This window comes from Dermacentor andersoni, chromosome 11, assembly GCF_023375885.2.
Source record: "Dermacentor andersoni chromosome 11, qqDerAnde1_hic_scaffold, whole genome shotgun sequence".
NCBI classification, from domain to species: domain Eukaryota; kingdom Metazoa; phylum Arthropoda; class Arachnida; order Ixodida; family Ixodidae; genus Dermacentor; species Dermacentor andersoni.
In genome coordinates this window covers 123,955,217-123,976,919 of record NC_092824.1, presented here as the reverse complement: position 1 = coordinate 123,976,919, position 21,703 = coordinate 123,955,217, and the positions used below count along the sequence as shown (strand labels likewise).

Below are 21,703 nucleotides of genomic sequence, written 5' to 3'. Positions count from 1 at the left end.
AAAGCCTCTCCCATACTTCTCCAACTACCCCGGTCATGTACTAATTATGGCCATGTCGCCCCTGCAAACTTCTTAATCTCGTCCGCCCACCTAACTTTCTGCCGCCCCCTGCTACACTTCCCTTCCCTTGGAATCCAGTCCGTAACCTTTAATGACCATCGGTTATCTTCCCTCCTCATTACATATGGCTCGTCTACACTGTGGGAGATATGGGGTTCTCCTCCCTACTCTTGGGGACAAAGGAACGACAACACAGTAGTGCAAACAATCACAAGGGCATTTATTGCACCTTTCATAGATCAATGCCAGCTAGCCGAGTTGCTATCCCCAAAACATGCCGATGGGCGCGCGACAAATCTAGAAGTCCGACTTACTGCGACCGCATTGCGAGCGAATATGTTCGCCCCATGCTGGATCCCAACGCCTGGTCGTTCGCGTGTACAGTCACGCGAATGGTGGCACGTTCGAAGGCGGCCACGCGAGACGGTCTCGCAGAAGCATGGTCGGCGCACGCGCGGGCGGCACGTCCGCTCCCGCTCGCTTCCCGAACCCAAAGAGACCAAGCGCCTTCCCTTTTGGCGCCCAAGTAACCCCGCAGCAGCGCGACACTCGCGCCATCTCCCGCACTGCGCCTCAACCACTCCGACCGCCGCGGGCGAAGCCGCCCTGGAGGAGACTAGCTATGTGGGAAAACTAGATCTCAGGGGAGGCGTGAGAGTCACGCATCCCCACATCCCCCCAACCTTAAATCACTACATATTCTGGCGAAACATTTCACACAGTCTAACATCAACACGTGCTTTGCGAACAAGGTGGTACATGCAACAGTGGCCGCGCCGGGGAAATGTCCACACGCTGTCCATAACATGCGAGCCGACTGTCCTTGGGGTACACCGCTGGCGTCCGCCGGTCACAGCAGCAGCTTTGCAGACTAGACGGCAAGATTCCAGGCCAGGACTCCGGAAATGGCGACGCAGTAGTTGGAACGAGCAAGCGTCGCTCGCGCCGACACGCCCTGCTGGCAAGAGCCGCCGCAGCTGTCGGTGACCAGCGGCTCTTTTGTCCGCCGCCGAGGGTTGTGAGCTGGATGCAGGAGGCCGCCGAAGTCGCTGCGCCGAACTGGCCACAGCATCACCATCGCCCGGGGTGGTTCGATCGTAGTCCGGAGCAGCAGCGTAGACGATGTGCAGGTGACAGCAAGCCAGGGGTGACTCCATTCACGCTGCGTACACTTGACACACTCGGCAAACACTAAAGTAGTGCAAGGGAGAGGAATTATGCATGCGCATCGCCCACGTGGTACGATGTTCAACTTGGCTAGCAAAAGATCGGGCGGCTACTCAGTCGCTAAGTTCACGTGAACGAAGCTCGCTTCCTTGAGTCGAACGAGTAATTTCAATTCGTGCGAGGCTAAATAGAATGAGGGAAGCAAATCACAACGCCTCAACGCCACGGTCCACCAGGTTGTGTCCCTCCACGTGCGACAGGCAGCTTCGTAAAGCCTTAGGCCTAAATCGTCGCTACGCTGACAACAACCGGCATCCAAAAACAACACCCAAAATGGGCGCAAAACAGGCAGCCGCGAGGAGACGTTAGCTCTGTGAGGTGGTCCTACTCCGCTCGGTGCACACAGCATCCGAGTTGACGGCGCCCACCGTCCCAGACGGTGTCGGAGCGCCCGGTGCCAGGCCGCAATACCAGTCAGCCCGTCGTGGCACCTGTGGCCCGCGGCCACCCGGCTCCCAGAGCCGCGACTTCATCCGAGTCAAAGAGATAGAAGAAGCTATTTACATAAGAAATTCGGACCACCCACGAGGCTTCCGTACTCACTCGCTTCAGGCTTGCCACTGCTCCGCGGGCGCTCAGCCTCGCTCTCCCAGGATGCAGACCACGTGGCTCTCGTACTGACGAATGTCATTAAACAAAACACTTGCGAAAAGGCTTAGCATGTTGACATGTTCAAACACACTACAGCCACCGCCGCCTCGCTCAAGAAAGCACGCCGCCGACGCTAGCGATCAAAATCCACGCTAGGCCTGCGCTTCGGTTCAAACAAAGGTCTTGAACGAAGCAACACTTAAAATTATCGTCCGATGCCCCAAGAGCCCCACGTTGGGCAGCCAGATGTGGGAGATATGGGGTTCTCCTCCGTACTCTTGGGGACAAAGGAACGACAACACAGTAGTGCAAACAATCACAAGGGCATTTATTGCACCTTTCATAGATCAATGCCAGCTAGCCGAGTTGCTATCCCCAAAACATGCCGATGGGCGCGCGACAAATCTAGAAGTCCGACTTACCGCAACCGCATTGCGAGCGAATATGTTCGCCCCATGCTGGATCCCAACGCCTGGTCGTTCGCGTGTACAGTCACGCGAATGGTGGCACGTTCGAAGGCGGCCACGCGAGACGGTCTCGCAGAAGCATGGTCGGCGCACGCGCGGGCGGCACGTCCGCTCCCGCTCGCTTCCCGAACCCAAAGAGACCAAGCGCCTTCCCTTTTGGCGCCCAAGTAACCCCGCAGCAGCGCGACACTCGCGCCATCTCCTGCACTGCGCCCTGGAGGAGACGAGCTATGCGGGAAAACTAGATCTCAGGGGAGGCGTGAGAGTCACGCATCCCCACAACACCCTGATTCCGTAATGCCTCCATGACTGCTGAGGTTTCGACTGAATCAAATGCTTTCTCGTAATCAATGAAAGCTATATACAAGAGTTGGTTATATTCGGCACATTTCTCTATCACCTGATTGATAGTGTGAATATGGACTACTGCTGAGTAGCCATTACGGAATCCTGCCTGGTCCTTTGGTTGACGGAAGTCTAAGGTGTTCCTGATTCTATTTGCAATTACCTTAGTAAATACTTTGTAGGCAACGGACAGTAAGCTGATCGGTCTATAATTTTTCAAGTCGTTGGCGTCCCCTTTCTTGTGGATCAGAATTATGTTAGCGTTTTTCCAAGATTCCGGTACGCTCAAAGTCATGAGGCATTGCGTATACAGGGTGGCCAGTTTCTCTAGAACAATCTGCCCACCATCCTTCAACAAATCTGCTGTTACCTGATCCTCCCCAGCTGCCTTCCCTCTTTGCATAGCTCCCAAGGCTTTCTTTACTTCTTCCGGCGTTACTTGTGGTATTTCAAATTTTTCTAGACTATTCTCTCTTCCATTATCGTCGTGGGTGCCACTGGTACTGTATAAATCTCTAGAGAACTCCTCAGCCACTTGAACTATCTCATCCATATTAGTAACGATATTGCTGGTTTTATCTCTTAAAGGGAAGCTGAAGAGTTTTCCACAAAAAATGAGTGAAGAGCTGTACGTAATGGTTTTCAACCCTCCGAATCCGAATATCGCATCGAAATTGAGCGAAAGAAAGCACAAACTGATTTTATTTCGACGAAAAGCGCGGCAGCAGACTCAGGCAGCCCACGCGCTTCGTTTCTGCCTGTGATTGGTCGGGCGCTTCGTGACGTCAACATTGCTCTTTGTCCGGACCAGCCGCTGCCGCCACACGTGAAGCACGGTGCAAGGTGGTTTGGCGCTGTGGTTTGGCGAAACGGTAATGGTAAATTTCGAGAGCTTCCGTTTCTCTGAGGAGTTCGGCGTTGCTCCCTACATGTATACGTAGCCGGCCTCTCCAAGAAGCAAAAGATGCTGGTAGCAAGCAGCACTTTCGACGCGAACGAAAGCGAAGTGTTAGCATCTCCTCCAGTTAGAAATGTCCTTTGGTGAGTATGTTTTTTGCAAAGTTGTATTCAGCGATCCAGTGAGTTCGTTTCCGGGCAAGCAACTGTACTGTTATGTTCCTGCATGCCTCCTCGTGGAACGTAAGGAGGGATGGGATCGTCGGCATTTGTGCGCTGCCCCAAGGCTGTCGGCAATCTACACAAACGGTTTACATGCGGGAAAAGTTTTCCAGCTCTTGTAGCTCATGTAGTGGCCTTCATCAGTGTGCCATCCGCACGCTAATTGTAACCGGAACCGTAAAGGCGGCAAATTCTGTCGGCTGCGTGAGACATCCGGTTTCTCTCGGTGCGCGAGGGGGAGCGCAGCGTCCTGCCGTGCGCCGGCTTTCAAACACATGAAAACTTTACACTTGCACTGCATTATGGTAGCTGGATGTTGGGTGTTTCACAACACACGTGCGAATAGAAAATTAATGGCAGTTTGCAACCAAACCTGCGTCAAGGGTGGGAGATGAGCATGTACCTTCCGTTCAGCGTGCTAACACGGAGCTAGCAATAAATCAAAATCCAAGTTTGGACGAGTTCATGTATTCATAAGGTCTTCCAAGACCAGTTACCATCCGTCCGCCTGCACCCGTCCCGCCTTTGTGCGTTCGTTGCCCCGACCTTCTCGCGCTGCGTTCAGAAAGCCTGCTAGCAGAAAGTCGGCACTCTCACTCATTCACGCCTTATTGATAAACTCTAGTAGTAATCCTCGTCACGGAAGTGGTTAGAGCACGGCACTGTTGTTCTTGAGCACTTGAAATTCTTTCGATTCACAGCAGCCTCCCACTTAGCTGCAAGCTTCTTGTCTTGCGGGGAATAATAGAACATCGTCGCGGCCGCTGGTGTTCGTGCAACCGTAGGCTGCACAGAACGCCGGCATGATTGGCCCACCACTTCAATTGATGCTGCGCACGTCAACTACCACTCTACCTACACACAAACAAAGGAATGCAGGCTCGAGCGAGGCAGATCATGACGGCACCCCTGTAGAAACAAGCGCGGTCAGGCACGGTCAGGCACGGTCATGGAGACTGCCAAGGAGCGGAACACCAGTGCTGACGTCACTACGCCGCGGTTTCCGGTCTCCGCTCGCATCATCAGCATCAGCATCAGCAGCAGCGCGCGGTGCTCGACGTGGGGCGGAGCGACAGCGCAATTTTAGCTGGCGATTACGTCGTTACTAAGTAAAAAATCCCACCCAAAATTTTACGTGCATGGTTTATAAGGTTCCCGCATTCGTATATGAGCGTCTTATTGAATTCAACAGACTCCTCAGCTTCCCTTTAAAGGGATACAGAATAAAAATCGAATATAGAGAAAGCCCCACAAGTGCATTCCTAAGACACGATTGCTATAGTATATAGTCATTATTCAGGTTACTTTTGAGCGGATGGATTTATTTTTGACTCTCCATGAGCGGCCACCGCGTCACTCGCAAAGCGCTCCCGACAACAAGCCGGCGGATCTGACGTCACACCTACCCTCAGCATCCGCGGAGCGAGCTGTCCGGCTGCGCAGTTTTGTTTTCCTCGTGCTGCGCAGTGCAAAATGCAGTTCTAGTGAGAGCGATAGCATGAGCGGAACTTATGACTCCGACTTGGATGAGCGGCCTACTGAAAGACAACGAACGATAAAGGCGTATGCCTACGATCCGTCCGCGTCGTCAAGCGAAATTGACGACGACCCGCCGCAGCAGTCCCCCTCCGCGGTGCCGAGAGAGTCTGGACCAGCAAAGTGGTGTTTACACTGTGCATTCCATGTACACGCGTTCGTCTCGAGAGATCAGGGGCGGCATCATAGGTGGAAACCAGATATAAACGCGGTTCCTGCGGCTCGGATCGCAAGCTCGCACCTGTCACGAATGAATTAGCGGGACGAGAGGCGCACGCCTCATTGACAGTGTTGCATTCGTGGCGGTGCGCCCAGCATGATTCACTCACGCAAACTCTTTGCCATGTTTGGTTCAACAGAGCGAGGACGCTTATGCCTCAGGCTATGCAATGTCAGGCGACGTAAGGAATTTACTCTGCATTCTGCGCAAAGCGGCTTGCTCCGCCCGCTTGGATGGGTAGCTGCTAGCGCGTAAAACATGAAAGCCACCAATGCACAATACAGGTGCCGTGAGCACACACTGTACAAAAAAAAAAAAATAACGTAGAAATCGTTGAAGATATTGACGCGTGTAGACCTCTCTGTACCTACACCATCGGAGCAGGTGTGGCCGGCGGCGTGAGCATAACAGTCGGCTGCCGACTCTCGCGCGGCAGATGCTTGATGCGCGCAAGTAGCTGTTTTGAGAATAGATGCGATGAAGCAACGGGTGAGGATTGAAGCCAGGCATGTGCAGTGACTGAAATGCGCCTCTGTAAGCAGGGAACGTCTTGTTATTCACGGAGTGAACGAGTACATGCGCAGCGGTTTCAGAGTCCCGTTGTTTCATCGCAGCCGAGCACTCCTTCCCTTGGTGCACACGAGATGGCGCCACCAGTCTCATGTCGGCGAATTTTTTTTTCGTCAGCCGTCGCTTCAGACTATGCGGATTTCGATTCATTCTGGCAGAATTGGCCAAACATCTGGCTCAGAACGTCGTACAAACGACAAATTACGGTCAAACAGCACCTGTGCGCAAAACTACAGCGTGAACAAGTACGCGAAAAAAAGACTACCGCTGCCTGCCGTGTTCACATGCGCACAGCAGACCCTCGGCATTCTGCGGCGTTGACACGGCTGCTCCACACATCAAACCACAAATCCACGAGATGAAAGACGAGGTTTTCGTACAGCTCACACGAGGAAGCGGTACGAATAGGACGGTCGAACAAAAAAAGCGCGTTGCTGCAAACGTCAACTCGCCCCTTCGCGCGCTCAGTGTGGACGATCGCTCGCAATGGGCCTCGAGGTGGGTAAGCGTGACGTGATATCCGGTTTTGCCAGAGCTTTCGGAGGAGGCCGGTAGGTGCTGTGATTTGAGAAATATTCACTAAAATAATTACTTTTCGCTCACTTCTCCTCAGAAAGAGTGTTGTTTTGGTCACTCTCAGTGCGACAGCTATCACTGGAGACAAATCTCGGCGACAAATTTTTTATTCACTATCCCTTTAACGCATACATCTAATTCTTGCCTATTCCTAGTTTCTTCTTCACTGCTTTTAGGCTTCCTCCGTTCCTGAGAGCATGTTCAACTCTATCCATATTATACTTCCTTATGTCAGCTGTCTTACACTTGTTTATTAACTTGGAAAGTTCTGCCAGTTTTATTCTAGCTGTAGGGTTAGAGGCTTTCATACATGGGCGTTTCTTGATCAGATCTTTCGTCTCCTGCGATAGCTTACTGGTATCTTGTCTAACGGAGTTACCACCAACTTCTATTGCACACACTTTAATGATGCCCATAAGATTGTCGTTCATTGCTTCAACACTAAGGTCCTCTTCCCTGTTCTGTAGCTTGATCCGGAATTCCTCTATTTTCCCTCTTACCGCTAACTCATTGATTGGCTTCTTATGTACCAGTTTCTTCCGTTCCCTCCTCAAGTCTAGGCTAATTCAAGTTCTTACCATCCTATGGTCACTGCAGCACACCTCGCCGAGCATGTCCACATCTTGTACGATGCCAGGGCTAGCGCAAAGTATAAAGTCTATTTCATTTCTAGTCTAGCCATTCGGGCTCCTCCACGTCCACTTTCGGCTATCCCGCTTGCGGAAGAAGGTATAAATTATCCGCATATTATTCTGTTCTGCAAACTACTAATAGCTCTCCCCTGCTATTCCTATAACTTATGCCATATTCCCCTACTGACTTGTGTCCAGCCTGCATCTTGCCTACCCTGGCATTTATGTCGCCCATCAGTATAGTGTATTTTGTTTTGACTTTAACTATCGCCGATTCCACGTCTTCATAGAAGCTTTCGACTTGCTGGTCATCATGACTGGATGTAGGGGCGTAGACCTGTGTGACCTACAATTTGTACCTCTTATTAAGTTTCACAAGACCTGCCACCCTCTCGTTAATGCTATAGAATTCCTGTATGTTACCAGCTATATCCTCATTAATCAGGAATCCGACTCCTAGTTCTCGTCTCTCCGCTAAGCCCTGGTAGCACAGGGTGTGCCTGCTTTTTAGCACTGTACATGCTTCTTTTGTCGTCCTAACCTCACTGAGCCCTATTATATCCCATTTACTACCCTCTAATTCCTCCAATAACACTGCTAGACTCGCCTTACTAGATAACGTTCTAACGTTAAACGTTGCCAGGTTCAGATTCTAATGGCAGCCTGTTCGGACCCAGGTATTCTTAGCACCCTCTGCTGCGTCACAGGTCTGACCGCCGCCGTGGTCACTTGCTTCGCAGCCACTGGGGACTGAGGGCCGGGGTTTGATTTTGTTTGATTTGACATATATATATACATTAAAACCTCGTTAAGCCGTACCCTCTTAAACAGTAGTTTCGTTTTAAAAGTAGTAAAGTCAAATCCCCGACTCAGCCGCGATTGAACATAATGAGTTTTGTATCCGCATAAACAGTACCAGCTTACTGCGTACAAATCGGTTAAAACATAGCATTTCCACTTTTCGTCGCGCAAACACGGCGGTGCGTCGTCTCCGTCAAGCGGCCCGGCAGAACAACAAGCCTCAGAAATCAGAACAGCCTCCAAGCACACTGCGCGTTTGCATGTGAAGCCACATTAACATCAACATCATTTTGGCGCTGTGCCAGAGAGATGCCAGAGAGCATTGTGGCATTGTACAAGCGAGGACTCGCATCATGCGGAAGCTCGGATAAAAAAAAAAGACGTCGAGTGCTCAGCATAGTAGAAAAATTAGACACCGTCTGTGCTATCGGACGTGACATGGAGAAGTCGGCGATGGCACGCGACAGGGATCTGGTGTTGACTACGGTGTGTGGCATTTCGAATCCGAAATTTCTCAACAGCGCTGCTGCGACTGCGAAGAGATGTCCGCTACGAGGTTCAGCTTTTCGCCATCGTTGCCTCTGTTGTTGCCGAAGTGTCGACTAGCGACAGTGATGACAACGGCACGAAAAGCGACAGCACAGGCGATTTAGGCCCGACAGTGGTAGAAGCTGCGCGTTACGTCAGCCTCATGAATGCAATCGTCGTGACGAGAACAGCACCCGGCAATGAAAAAGGCGTCCCGGGACTTCTGCAGCACTGCTGCGCGCATGCACAGAGAATACGTAATGCCAATGAGGAATCTGCCATGCCAGTGTTTGCCGAGAAAAGGGGGCTGGCTGAAAAGCTGGCACGCAGCTTCAGTAAGTTTGAGGCCGCTGTCGTCGTGCTAGGCCGCTGCGGCATCAAACGAAAATAACACTTTTGTCACGCGAAGTGAATAAACACTGCATGTTTTTTCCCCCTTTCATCGCACTCTCTCTGAGTTACGTTTTCCACAGGTGTGTGGGCGATCTCATGCAAATTCGGTTAAACAGTACGACCGTTTAGTACGTACTTTTTCTGAGCTCCAGCCAACTACGGTTTAACGAGGTTCCACTGTATATATATATATATTACCTTTAATTATAGTTGCACTTGAAGGAACTTCGTGTGACATCAAAGATATGTTCAGTGAAGCAACGGCCTTATACAAGCACAGTCGCCGACCGTTAATTCGGACCTCATGGGGACTGCGGAAATGTCCGAATAAACAGGTGTCCAAAAAAGCAGATTAAGAAAAAAAAAATGAAATCCTTTATTTCCACGCACTTATTCGGGCTCGGCAGTAGGCTTGAAGAAATCGTGAATGGGCCGTTGCACGCTGTTCCTTTTACGCGTAATCAGATATGCCTGAATCTCGGAGAGGGTCGTACGGTCACTATAGGCGGCTGAAAGCACAGTCACTGCTTGTACATGCTCCGCATGCGACGGCAGCGTAGCACATGGTGCATCATCTTCCGACTCAAAAGTAATCGTCCGGCGGTGCAGCAGAAACCTGACGAATCATCTCGCCATCATCGAGTTCTGCGCATGGCAGTACAGCAGCGTGAGCACCTGTGAAACTGTCAAATGAGACGGTGTCCGGAACCACTGCACAGGTCTCGGCAGAACATTTTCGGCGTCAGTAGCGTGCACATCGGAAGGCAACAAATCCTAGCCTCCCGGCACCCGCTTGCCGGCATTCCCCAGCGCAGTCTGCGCGGGCGCTGTCGGTGCCATTAGAGACTTGACGCCATGTTTCCGTATGCCGCGTTGGATCGCCGAAACCTCGACACAGCACAAAAAGCAAACACCACCGTGCCGACACCAGTCACACAAACGAAAAAACGTGGCCTGCTCACAGTGTCGTGCGCGAAGAAACAAATCAGCTGCTGGATTGTCTTGACATGGCTTACTAAGCTGAAACCGGAACTGCTGCAGAGCCACTCTATCGAACCAGGCAGAAACGATGATGATGAGCGGGAATTCCCAGTAGCGCCACTTCGTGGGGCATCCGTTCAAAACAAAAATGGCGTTCAGCAAGTCGAACCATGCACCAGCCAGAGTCGGTGCATGGTACTCTCGACCGAGTTGGCTCAAGGAGTGTCCGAAAAATCAGACGATAGGTTGCAAGGTGCCCGAACTTTCGGCAGTTGTTATACATTATGGTCTATGGGGAGAATGGCGGTGCCGCGAAGCTGACCGAATAATTGGGCATGTCCGAATTTTTGGAGTCCGGAAAATCGGTCGGCGACTGTACTTACAAGACCTCATAATACCTCAAGTTTCCATTTATTTTTTAGGCATTCCTATGCAGCAGAAGCGAAATTTCGTTATATTGAAATCGCATACGAACACACTTTATTATATTGAGGTTATAGATATATTGTATTCTATGGACAAGAAGTTATGGAAAGTTAAATACTTCGTTATATCAAGAATTTCATTATATTGAAGTTCATTATATCAAAATTTGCCTGTATATTCAATCAATGGGATAGTGGCGGTGCCACCAGGCTGTCCGGATAATCAAGCATGCCTAAATTATCGGTGTCCGAATAATCAGTTGTTGACTGTAGTTCCAACCTAAGAACAAGATACACTCCCAAATGGCATCATGGGTGTTGCTGTAAGCAAGACGAGACCATCATCAGATGGATGCAATGCATGTAGTAGTAGCGCATGTCTCAATTGTTGCAAGGAGCGTCTCCATCTAGAATGCACGACACCTTATAGACAAGGATCAACTGCAGCTTGTTGTCAGCCACAACTGCCATGCCAGAGTTGTGCATTAGCGATTACAAATTTATGCTTTAGTGATTGCGAATTTGTCACATAAAGAGCTTCCTTTTTGTTTTTTCAATTTGTTTTCATTGCTTGTCCTACTGCTAGCATTTTGTCACAGCTACATGACAATACAGTGGCACGGCAGTTTGGTTAAAACGCACAAGGTGTGGCCTGTTGAGTGTGCTAGTATTAGCGCGAAGTGCTTAGTTCAGCCCATTCCTGCCACGGCATCACCAGTCAGGACAGTAGTTTACCGGATCCCTGTCTCGATATGTTAGTTATCTCCACTTGCTGATGTTCAGAATCAGTCAGAAATTCGTGGTAGAGCAAGTCAGGATTCTTTCTTGCATTGGATGAACACAACAGCACACAGCAGTCTCTTGGCATTTTCACATATGGCAGAAGGCAGAGAATTCAGCGTAAATGCCACCGTTTCAAAGAGCTCATGCACGCTGCAGCACATGTTTCGTAGCAATGTCCTGACTCTGGTCCAGAGTATTATCAACAACATGGGTGGAACTGTGAATGCAGTGCTTTCACCCTCGTCCGTGTACACCCGTCTGACACGACAGGCCGCACCTAGTGCATGCTGATCAAGCGACCGTGACAGTGGCTTAATGCACGCCACAGATGCGTGCTGCAACCAGCAGTGCTGCCCATCCTTGCAGACCTTACCATTCAAAGTTTGTAATGAATTGGTAGTTGTTTTGTGAGCAGATGTCAATGATCTTGGAGAGCAGCTCATCTCGGTAGCCAGTGCCTTCAGCACGATCCATGTGGACCATGAGCTTTTTCACTATCTCCATCAGGTTCTTCTTTGACACCTGCATAACAGGACAGCAACATTTGAATCGAATGCATTAGAGATACACAAAGCATAGCCATCATGGTAGGCTGGATGATACATCAACTATTCCAACACCTGCACAGCCGTAAGATGACCCACAAGGAGAGGGGGTCACGAGAAAGCTGAGCTTCCTTCCCTCAACTCCTGGGGATGAAAATGATGGTCGTAACCGTCATATTTCATTTACTGTTGAAACACAGTTCCCTTTCAGAAGTGAACAGCTGTCATTATCACTTCCCATTTTTAAGCGACAGTGTTGATCAAGGCTTGCTATGTTCCCGCAAAAGGCAACAGTTCTGAATAATGTCAGAGGTTTGCATTTCAGCTACAGTAAAGAATGTATGTTTAGTCATTCGTGGGTTAACTGTTTCTTCACTGTTAAACAGACTGCAAAGATGATACTATTACACTGTGTCCAGTCTCTTCTGAAGATTTCGATCCGCAGCCTCTACACCATGTTTCACAGGTTTTGGAAATGTATTATTCCTACAACCATACAGCCTGCGTGTGGTGAAAGCAGAAAAAGCACTTTAAAATGGGAACACAACCTGCAACGGGGTTCCCTCGCTTGACACAATGCCTCAAACAGAGAAGCTCACATGGAGACAACAGCCCAGCAATGATGGAGGTGCTTCATGCACGATTTTGGGGCATGCGCGCACTGCAACACAGCCAAACCAAGCACTAAGTGCAGGTAGCCACAGTGCACTCGCACTGCCAGCATCACTGCCGGAGCACCACTGAGTGTATAGCATTTTTCTCATAATCAATGTACACATGAAGTGATCCGTGTTCCACTTCTATCTTGGTCCTTCATGTAAGGGATCGATATCATACTAAGTCAATTAATTTAATAAATAGTAATACAGTAAAAGCTCATTAATTCACAACTCATTAATTCAAAATTTAGGATAATTTGAAGCAGCAGCCAGGGTCCGTCCAACAATGTATTGAAAGCAATATGTAATGCATCTGGCTAACTCACACTAAGGTCCGTACCGCCACTGATCATTTTAACTCCGCGCCCACGTGGTTGGCAAGAGTGCTAGTGCACAGGAGCACGTTGGCAACGCTGGCGTCGCCGCATGCGCTGCGCAGCTTTGCTCTTTTCATCTGTGGCCCTTTGTTTAGGCACGACTGGAGAGAGACGCATTTGCGCCTGGCCAGGCATGGCTAACGCCTCTGTTGCAGGTCGATTCTCTCCCTCTCTCAAAACCTTCGAGATAAAAACGCAGACGTGGCGCTGCATGTTTTTCCTGTTTCTTTCGTTTTTTCATTTTACATCTTGGAGGCTATGCTCTTTCTCTATAAGGTGTTCTGCCGAGAAGCGGCTCCAGGTAATGTCTAAAACATGGCAGCCGTGACGTTTGTCGGCACTTGCGGTACCAAAAAGCACAGCCTTTGAAATCGATGGCTATTACTCAAAGGAAAGCATCGCTGGAGGGATGGATGGATGGATGCTATGAGCGTCCTCTTTGGAACAGGGTGGTGGGTTGCACCATCAAGATCTTGTTATTATATTGCCTAATGTCCTACCTATGTTAAAAAAGAAGGAAAAAAAAAGCACGAAGAAGTCTCATCACCAAAATTTCTGAACCCGTATTGGGAACTTTGTTTTTGTATGCCTCCATCATTTATCGTCTTTCTACTTTTCTTCATGCTTGGACGACACCTCTACGTATAGTGAAACTTGGCAGCATGCAGCTGGTGCAGCTACAAGAGTACAATGGAGACCAACGTCGCAGCAGGTTGTGGTGCGTTTCATGAGTGCATTTTAGAGCTCACCTCTTGTTCCTGCAGCGAGCACTGGCGGCGCAAAGGCGTATTTATAGTCCACGACGTTTTTAGCACATGTCGCTTATGGCCAGTCACGTTACCATGCACACTATGCTGCTTGCGCTGCACCAGCTGAAATGCAGTCCCCTCCATAATTCGACGCGTGCGCAATCAACTGCTCTCTCCGGAACATGCGCAGAACGATCTCCAACCTGTGCTCCGTTTTGAATGGCTGCCTGCAACAGCCAGCAAAGCGGTGTGGGCACATTTTTTTCTCTGTGCCATGCATTGTGGGTTGGCGCAGTTGGGGCGACGAACGTGCAGCTGGAGCAAGAGCCATCTCGACGTCAGATCGCGTTGGCTGCGTCCGGTTACGTTGGCTGCACCAGTGCTTCGAACTATAGACGTTGTTACAGCGTACTAGAACGGGCAGTGCAGCGGGTGGCACTCTCCGCATGGCTCCGCTGGTGTCGCAAGTCGTGGCAGTGCTGCGATCAACCACTCTTGAAAAGCAGAAAACGAAACGCTCGCATACACTGCAACGTACCTATATGCTTGAAGAGCACAGGAAGTTTCCAGTTTTTTTCCCGATACACTTCAATTATTTGGTCAGCATTCTCTGCTTACAATCAGACAATGAAACGCGTATTGTTTTTTGCCACAGATGCTAAATCATTTTCTGAAATTACTATAGCACGTCTGTCCTTGCCGCTGGAACCTAGCTATGCAATCAAGAAAATGGGTACTTTTGACTGCATTCGAGTCCCGCCCAGATGAACTTTTTCAACACAATAGAAAATGATCACTGCTATATGTTCAGCAACCAGGATCAAGATTAGCATAGAGAGCTTGAGGGCACAGACAATGTGCATCCAAACTCGAGTGGGCAGGTTCGGATCGTACATAATATCAATCAAGTGACCGCATAACAGAAGAATTATATGCAACTAGTCCCTGCAACATCGAAAGTGTAAATTAAGCTGTTACGTTGCCCGTTCGTTACCTCCTCTCGCACATCTTTCAACAGCACATGTTATAGGCAACTACATGAAAACAGAAACTGTGCTGATGAATAACATCGAACAGCCTGACTTAACTCTCCTTACGTCTACAGAAATGCTCACGAATTGAAAAGCAGCAGAAAAAACATGCAGGCCTGAATTGAAGTCACATATGCCCACAGAAGCCATTTATTCTGAAGAAGTCGCTGAAATTCATCTGTAGAAATACAGACGAACCCACTTATAACGACACCGGTTTTAATATATTGGTTATAACAATGAGAAGCTCCTGCACCGTCAACTTTTGTATGTTTTCCATGGTTAAATAACCCACTTACTACAATGCCCCAAGGCGGCATTATTGGTTATAATGATGAAATGCGAAATTCTTGAAAAGAAAAAAAGAAAACGAGAAATTCGAGCTGCTGCATGATGGGCCACTGCTCCAACAGCCGCCGTGCTCAATTTTCCAGCCATCTACATGCAGCTCTCTCTCTTCGCCCTTCCACCACTCCGAACATGAATGGGCTGCGCCCATAGCTCTAAATACACGGGTGTTTTCGTATTTCGCCCTCATCGAAATGCGGCCGCCGTGGCCGGGATTCGATCCCGCGACCTCGTACTCGGCAGACCAACACCGCAGCCACTGAGCTACCACGACGGATGTTGAGACGATCGTCGCGAACATGCTTAATCAGATAGCAATGGCGACAACTGCAGCAAGGCTGCTTCAACTATGTCCTCGCAGGAGGCCCGGCAGATGATTCAGTCCCTCCGGAGCTTCGTTTTCATGAGGAATCTTCTGTTGCACTACGTGGAGCCCTTGGATGCCTTGGAAAAGGATGTCGGCAAGCTTCACGTGCAGCGTGCAAGGCTGACAGACAGGACTTTTCTCGTGCAAGCCAGTGAGAAGGACGTGACAAGATGCTTGTGGCGATCTCTCCTTAGCATTTCATCTGGATTTCGCAAGCTGACAGGCTGCCGCAGCAGCGTTCTCGCAATGTTTAAAAGGCCCCTTTCAGGGCCACGAACGCGATGCCTCGGCGGTGCTTGCATATCGCTTGCCACCCGTGACACCTCTTTACAGTTGTTATAGCAATGCCATTCTTTAACGCCGACAGCCGCTGCTTGTTACTTGCGATCGGAGTGCCCAGGAAGCAGTTAAACGAGTGAACACAATTGGCAGCCGGATGGAGGAAATGGACGGAGAATGAGGAGGGGCGCTGGCCTCCACACCATTATAGTTTTCTCACATCAGCTCTCCCATCCCCCTATTTCGATTTTTTCATGCAACCCAGTTATAACAACTATTGGTTATAATCACAGAGTTTCATATTACTATAACTAGAGGGAAATCTGGCGCTGCAATCGTTAAATTATCATGGGAATGATGGGAAGTACAGGGGACGGATTGGTATCTTGTTGACGGGCGAACTAGGCTACAGGTGTTTTTGGCAGCTTTGGTTGCACTCCGAGCGCAATTGCTATAACCTGCAGTGGGACGGTGCAATGCAAAGCTTACTGCCTTTGTTCTGTTGCTCGAAGTGGCGATAGTGCGCTGGGCGAGTGGCTGGGCCAATGTTTGGTTTCGTGGTGTGGTGTCGAAGCTCCGACGAGAAAGCGACGGCATCGTAAATGAGAGAATGTGTTTTGACCGTTTTGACCTTGGTTTGTTAAGTGTATTAGGTTGGTGCTGTAGCGTTACATACTTTATGAAACTTCAGAAGAGCAAGAAGAAGGCACTACTGATACAGGGCACAGACAGTTGTACTTCCAGTGGCTTGACAATCAAATTTTATTGAGGGCTTCATTACGCATTGCTCATTTATGTGCTCATTGAAATGTGTTTTAGGACTTTGAAACACAAACTTACTTGTGGTATGAAAGGTTGCTGCTTCCTGGCTGCTGTCTGCTGTCGCAAAATGGGTGCAAAGCCACGCCATAACAGCTGCTGGCAGCCGCTTCAGAAGCGGTACGTCAATATAAAATATAATGAAGAATACTCGTAGCAGGCCACAAGCGTCCTAGCTAGCACTGCAGCAGATGTGCTTAAAACTACTTGAAGACGTTCAGCAATCGTGACAGCCGACGCAGCCTTTAGAAAGAGCTAGAAAGTTCACAAGTGCCTGTCGTCTGCGAGAAAAATACCGCGTTCGCAGTGAGCAGGCATCGTAGCAGACAACACTAGTAGCATTTCTGTCAAAGGCGCTAAACTTTCTCACTATGCAAAATTTTTATTTCCATAAATAATGAGTATTTTTATATAAGTACACGCACAGTTGTTATTGCTATTATAAAAATTAATAAATAAGTATTTTCTGGTGCTAAATCGGGAACAGAATTGCAGTAGAATGCATACCCTCGTGTGCCCTGGTGGCAAACCGTGCTTCAATCTCAAAGTCATACAAAGCTTATGTAATGTGTTGTGCATTATAGAGAATACTGCAGAAATAAAATAAGATTTTATGTGATAATATTTGAGTATAGTTACATTTACTGCACTGCAAACAAATGCTGCTAGTCTAAAGATCGAAGTCAATCCAAAGCCTGTACTTCACATCATTTCCATATAGGTTGAGGCAACGCTCAGGAGAGCCCCCGTAGACATTAGCGCCACATTTTCCTCAAGGGTATCTATTTAGAAACTCTATGGTTATAACAATGGAATTTTCATGGCACTTGAATATTGTTATAAGCGGGTTCGACTGTAATGTCCCAACCGCACAGTAAACGCGAATGAGCAGAAGGAGAGGACTAGCACAACAATTATGCCGGAAGCCAAGCGGTAGCTTCACTGAAATGGAAAGCAGCTCATTGTTGTATTTATGGTGACCATGCTTTGGCATGGAGCATGGAGCTTTGGCAACGACCCAGTGAAAACGGTTCGTCCATAGGACATTCGAATCATGTCCCAATGTCCATGCACCATTTCAGCTAGAAATGGTGCATTTGCTGCATGGTGCAGCTGCAAATGGTGCAGCTTGCGTTTATGTCATACTATGAATTTTCTGATGCAATTTACTTTGAAAACTTCAATTACCGCATTTACTCGAATCTAATGCGCACCTTCTTTTCGATAAAACGGGTCCAAAATTGCATGCGCATTAGAATCGAGTACCACCCTTATCCGCATTAACATATCGCCGTCAGCATTAGAAAAATGGCCGCCTCGTACGCACTCCTAGCCAGCTGCCGCAGCTTCCTCCATGTGCATACCTCCATGTTGTAAGTGTAACCAGGCGCTGGTGTAACCTAGTCTACCGCCTGTCTGCCCGTTTTCTGCGTTTATTCAATCAGCATGGAAGCACCGACTGCGAAGACACGTGGAGTCCACCATGATGCCGCATTTAAAAGGAAAGTTATCATGTACTGTAAGAGTTGGGGTCGGGCATGAAATAAATGGTAGCTGGCCCATGCAGTTGTCCGACTCATCCATGCTGAGGACAAAGTTGAAGGGAGGTACTTGCTCTCATCGAGAACGAGAAATATGGGATTTATTTATAATATCTACATCAAGTGGAGAACGTTACATTTCATCAGTCTAGCATGACTGAAAGAAAAAGCACACCAAGCAGCCGTAAACAGCTGCTTAAAAAAATTATGTCCTCCCTAGATCCCTAGGTGAGAAAAAACTGCCGTTCAACCTTCGACCAATGGGAGCGTCCAAAGTCATCGTAGTCAACCCGCCTTTGAGGGGGAGGCTTCACACACTCACTTCTGCACTTTGGCTTCACTGAACACACCGAGGTGAGAGGGTTCTCGTAGACAGGGGTCATGACCCAAGCATGATCTTGATCCCAGAGTTGACACCGCAGTCAGTAGCCACCGCGTATGTCCATTGACTGTGACGACTTCTGGGGCCCATGAGAAAGCACTGCAAAACGTCCTTTTCCAGGAGTTCTCTTGCTCCAAAAAAACCATAAAGGCGACAGCGACTCACTAACAATACTCGGTCCACCGAACGTGGCTAGACATGCCAGTGCCGTTGGGCTGTTGAGGAGGCACAGTTTTGTCTTTACAAAGTGAGTCGTCGCAGCGGGCCGGGAAAATTTTGCAGGTCGGTACTCCTGCAGGCCAATCGTAAATGCTCCTCCATGGCCCAAAAAATCTCGACTGACCAGTGCTGATAACCGCTGGGCAGGAAGAGAACGGCTGGTGGCCAGGGGCCGATGCCTTGGCTCGCAGCGACCATTTGTGTAATGATGTCACCGCCCCAAAACATCCAACAAGGACAGGTAACTGCAAAGCGAACCCCACAACACAGCCCTGCGCCAAGATGCCGTATCTTGGATTTCACTTTAGACCCACTAGGCTTCAAAGAAAACATAAGTGCAGAAATAAAAAATGCTGTATTTCGCTATGCCATTTTTGGAAGGAATTTCGTGCTGACAAATTGAGCAAACATGGAGGGAGTCCTGCTAAATGAGAGGGGATCTTCTTGGCTTAACAAAATTAACAACAACAACCCCACAAGTTAGGCCGCATCCCTAAACGCATAATTCAAATTAGCCTGCTCAAACCATCTGTTAACCATTAATAAAAAGACTAGCGCAAATAACAGGGACACAGACAGAGAAGACGACAAGACGAGCACTAATTAGCGCTAATAAAAAGGAAAAGTTGCATAGCAAGGCAGATGGTTTGATCTGCCTTGATCAAACCATCTGCATTGCTATGCAACTTTCCCTTCTTATATCTAACGGAGAAGTTGTACTCTTGGAGGGTGAGGCTCCGTCAGAGCAAACGGCCATTTTTGTGTGACATTTGATTGAGCCACGTCAGAGGACAGTGGTCGGTCTCGAAGATGAACTTCGCTCCGTACAAGTAACACGACAACTTCTGGGCTGCCCAAACTAAACAAGCACATTCCTTCTCTGAAGCGCTATAGGCTTCCTCTCTTACAGTTCATTTACAGCTGGCATAGAGGATAGGATGTTCCTCATTATCGTCGCCGACCTGACTAAGCACCCCGCCAATACCTCTGTTGCTTGCGTCGCACTGAACTATGAATTCCTTTGTGTAGTCTGGCCCGCAAAGCACAGGACGAGAAACCAATAGCGTTTTCAAACCTTGGAAAGCGTTCTCTTTGTCCTTATCTTTGTCCTTATCTGCATCTTGTGCACTGAGCCTGGCGATTATTTCCACAGCCTCACACGGCCACATAGATAGCAACTGCTGTGGCCATGTACTCGGACTGCAGTTCATCTTCTCGCAAGTCCTTTCAAAATTTCCGAGGAACAAGCCTATGTCGTTCCCGACCTCAAGTGGCTTTAACAGCCGTCCATGCGGTATGATTCTCCCTCACTTGGATCATCCCAAAGCCCCTTCACTTCCTTGAGACAACTCCAAACATTTTCTTTCAAGGTCAAGTTGCATTTTTCTTAACTCGCGTTCCTCTGTGCCGTTCTCTCTCTCTGTCCCGTTTCTCTCTTTTCCTAAGAAGTTCTAACCCAATTTCAATGTCCTCCTCACTGGCCTGTTCGGAAATCAGCTTCAATAATTCCCATTTTAGCATTTCCTTGTGTACCTCTAGGCCGAGTTCCTCACCAACAATCAACAATTTGTCTCTCAGCAGTGTCCTTAACTCCATGATTGCTGCTTTACTGCCCTAATCCTGCTCGCTAAACCTATCTAGGTAAACACAACCTAGCTAACAATCAACAATCCAGCTTCCCTACTGTTTTAAACTGAACAAACACAAAATGAAGCCTAGAGAGTCAAAGCAAGAACCAAGCACTCATCGCAGACATAGCACCATGTCGCAAAGTCCGTCTCACCGCTGCCAGCCAGTTGTAAGGATTGGGGTGGGGCCTGAAATAAATGGATAAATGGTAGCTGGCCCATGCCGTCGTCAGACTAATCCACCCAAGGATGTTGTTGAAGGGAGGGACTTGTTCTCATCGAGAACGAGGAATATGGAATATGGGATGGATATGGAGAACGAGGAATATGGGATGCACAATATCTACATGAAGGGTGGAGAACATTCCATTTCATCAGTCTAGCATGACTGAAAGAGAAAGCACACCAAGCAGCCGTAAACGGCTGCTTAAAAACACTTTGTCCTCCCTAGATCCCTAGGTGAGGGAAAACTGCTGTTCAACCTTCAACCAATGGGAGCGTCCAAAGTCATCCTAGTCGACCCGTCTTTGAGGGGGAGGGTTCACCCACTCACTTCCGCACTTTGGTTTCACTGAACACACCGAGGTGAGAGGGTTCTCGTAGACAAGGGGTCTTGACCCAAGCAGGCGCCTCTTGATCCCAGAGCTGACCCCGCAGTCAGTAGCTGCCACGTCTGTCCATTGACCGTGACGACTTCTGGGGCCCGTGAGAAAGCACCGCAAAACATCCTTTTCCAGTTCTCTTGTTCCAAGCAAACCGTGAAGGCGACAGCGAATCAACTAACAATACTCAGTCCGTGGAACGTGGCTAGACATGCTGGCACCGTTGGGCTGCTAAGGAAGCGCATTGTTCTCTTTATAAAGTAAGTCGTCGCAGCAGGCCGGGAAAATTTTGCAGGTCGGTACTCCTGCAGGCTGATCGTAACAGTGCCAGAGACGGACGGAAATCGGGCTGCATCACGGGCGTTCGGAGTTCCCAAAATTTGCGTGCGGGACTGGCGCAAACAGAAGGAGAATATTTTCATCAGCAAAGCAACAAGGAAGGGTTTCAGTGGACCAAAGCAGGGCCGCTTTGCTGACATAGAAGAGCTGCTTGCGGAATACGTGCAAGAGCAGTGAGCGGCACAGCGGCCTGTGACGACCGATCTCGTCAAAGTACGGGCGATGTAGTTAGCCCTACAGAAAGGGCTAAGGCGGAGTGACTTCAAAGCGAGCAGGTGCTGGCTGTCAAATTTTATGAAAAGAAAAGGCTTTCCTCTTCGAAGGTGGACAAGGATATGCCTAAAATTGCCCAATAAATAAGAAGAGAAATTGCACAGTTTTCAGAGGTACGTTTTGAAGTTGAGCCATAGAAACGGCTACCACTTCGGACAGATTGGAAATGTTGATCAGACGCCGCTCTACTTTGACATGCCTGCCACCACAACCATTGAAAAGAAGGGGGCAAAGCAAGTGCACGTTTTGTCTTCCGGCCACAAAAAAACTAGTCACTGCAATGCTTTGTTG

The 21,703-nt window shown here is 48.9% G+C and overlaps 1 protein-coding gene across 6 annotated transcripts in view; it reads right to left on the bottom strand.

Moving 5' to 3' along the window:
• Positions 1 to 21,703, bottom strand: part of g (adaptor-related protein complex 3, delta 1 subunit-like garnet) — a 316,686-nt gene that overhangs the window by 212,317 nt on the left and 82,666 nt on the right. For all 6 annotated transcript variants that reach the window (XM_055075585.2, XM_050186104.3, XM_050186105.3 and 3 more), the window contains one exon: positions 11,628 to 11,776. In XM_055075585.2, coding sequence (XP_054931560.1) covers positions 11,628 to 11,776 — 149 coding nt within the window. The remainder of the gene's footprint in view (positions 1 to 11,627; positions 11,777 to 21,703) is intronic.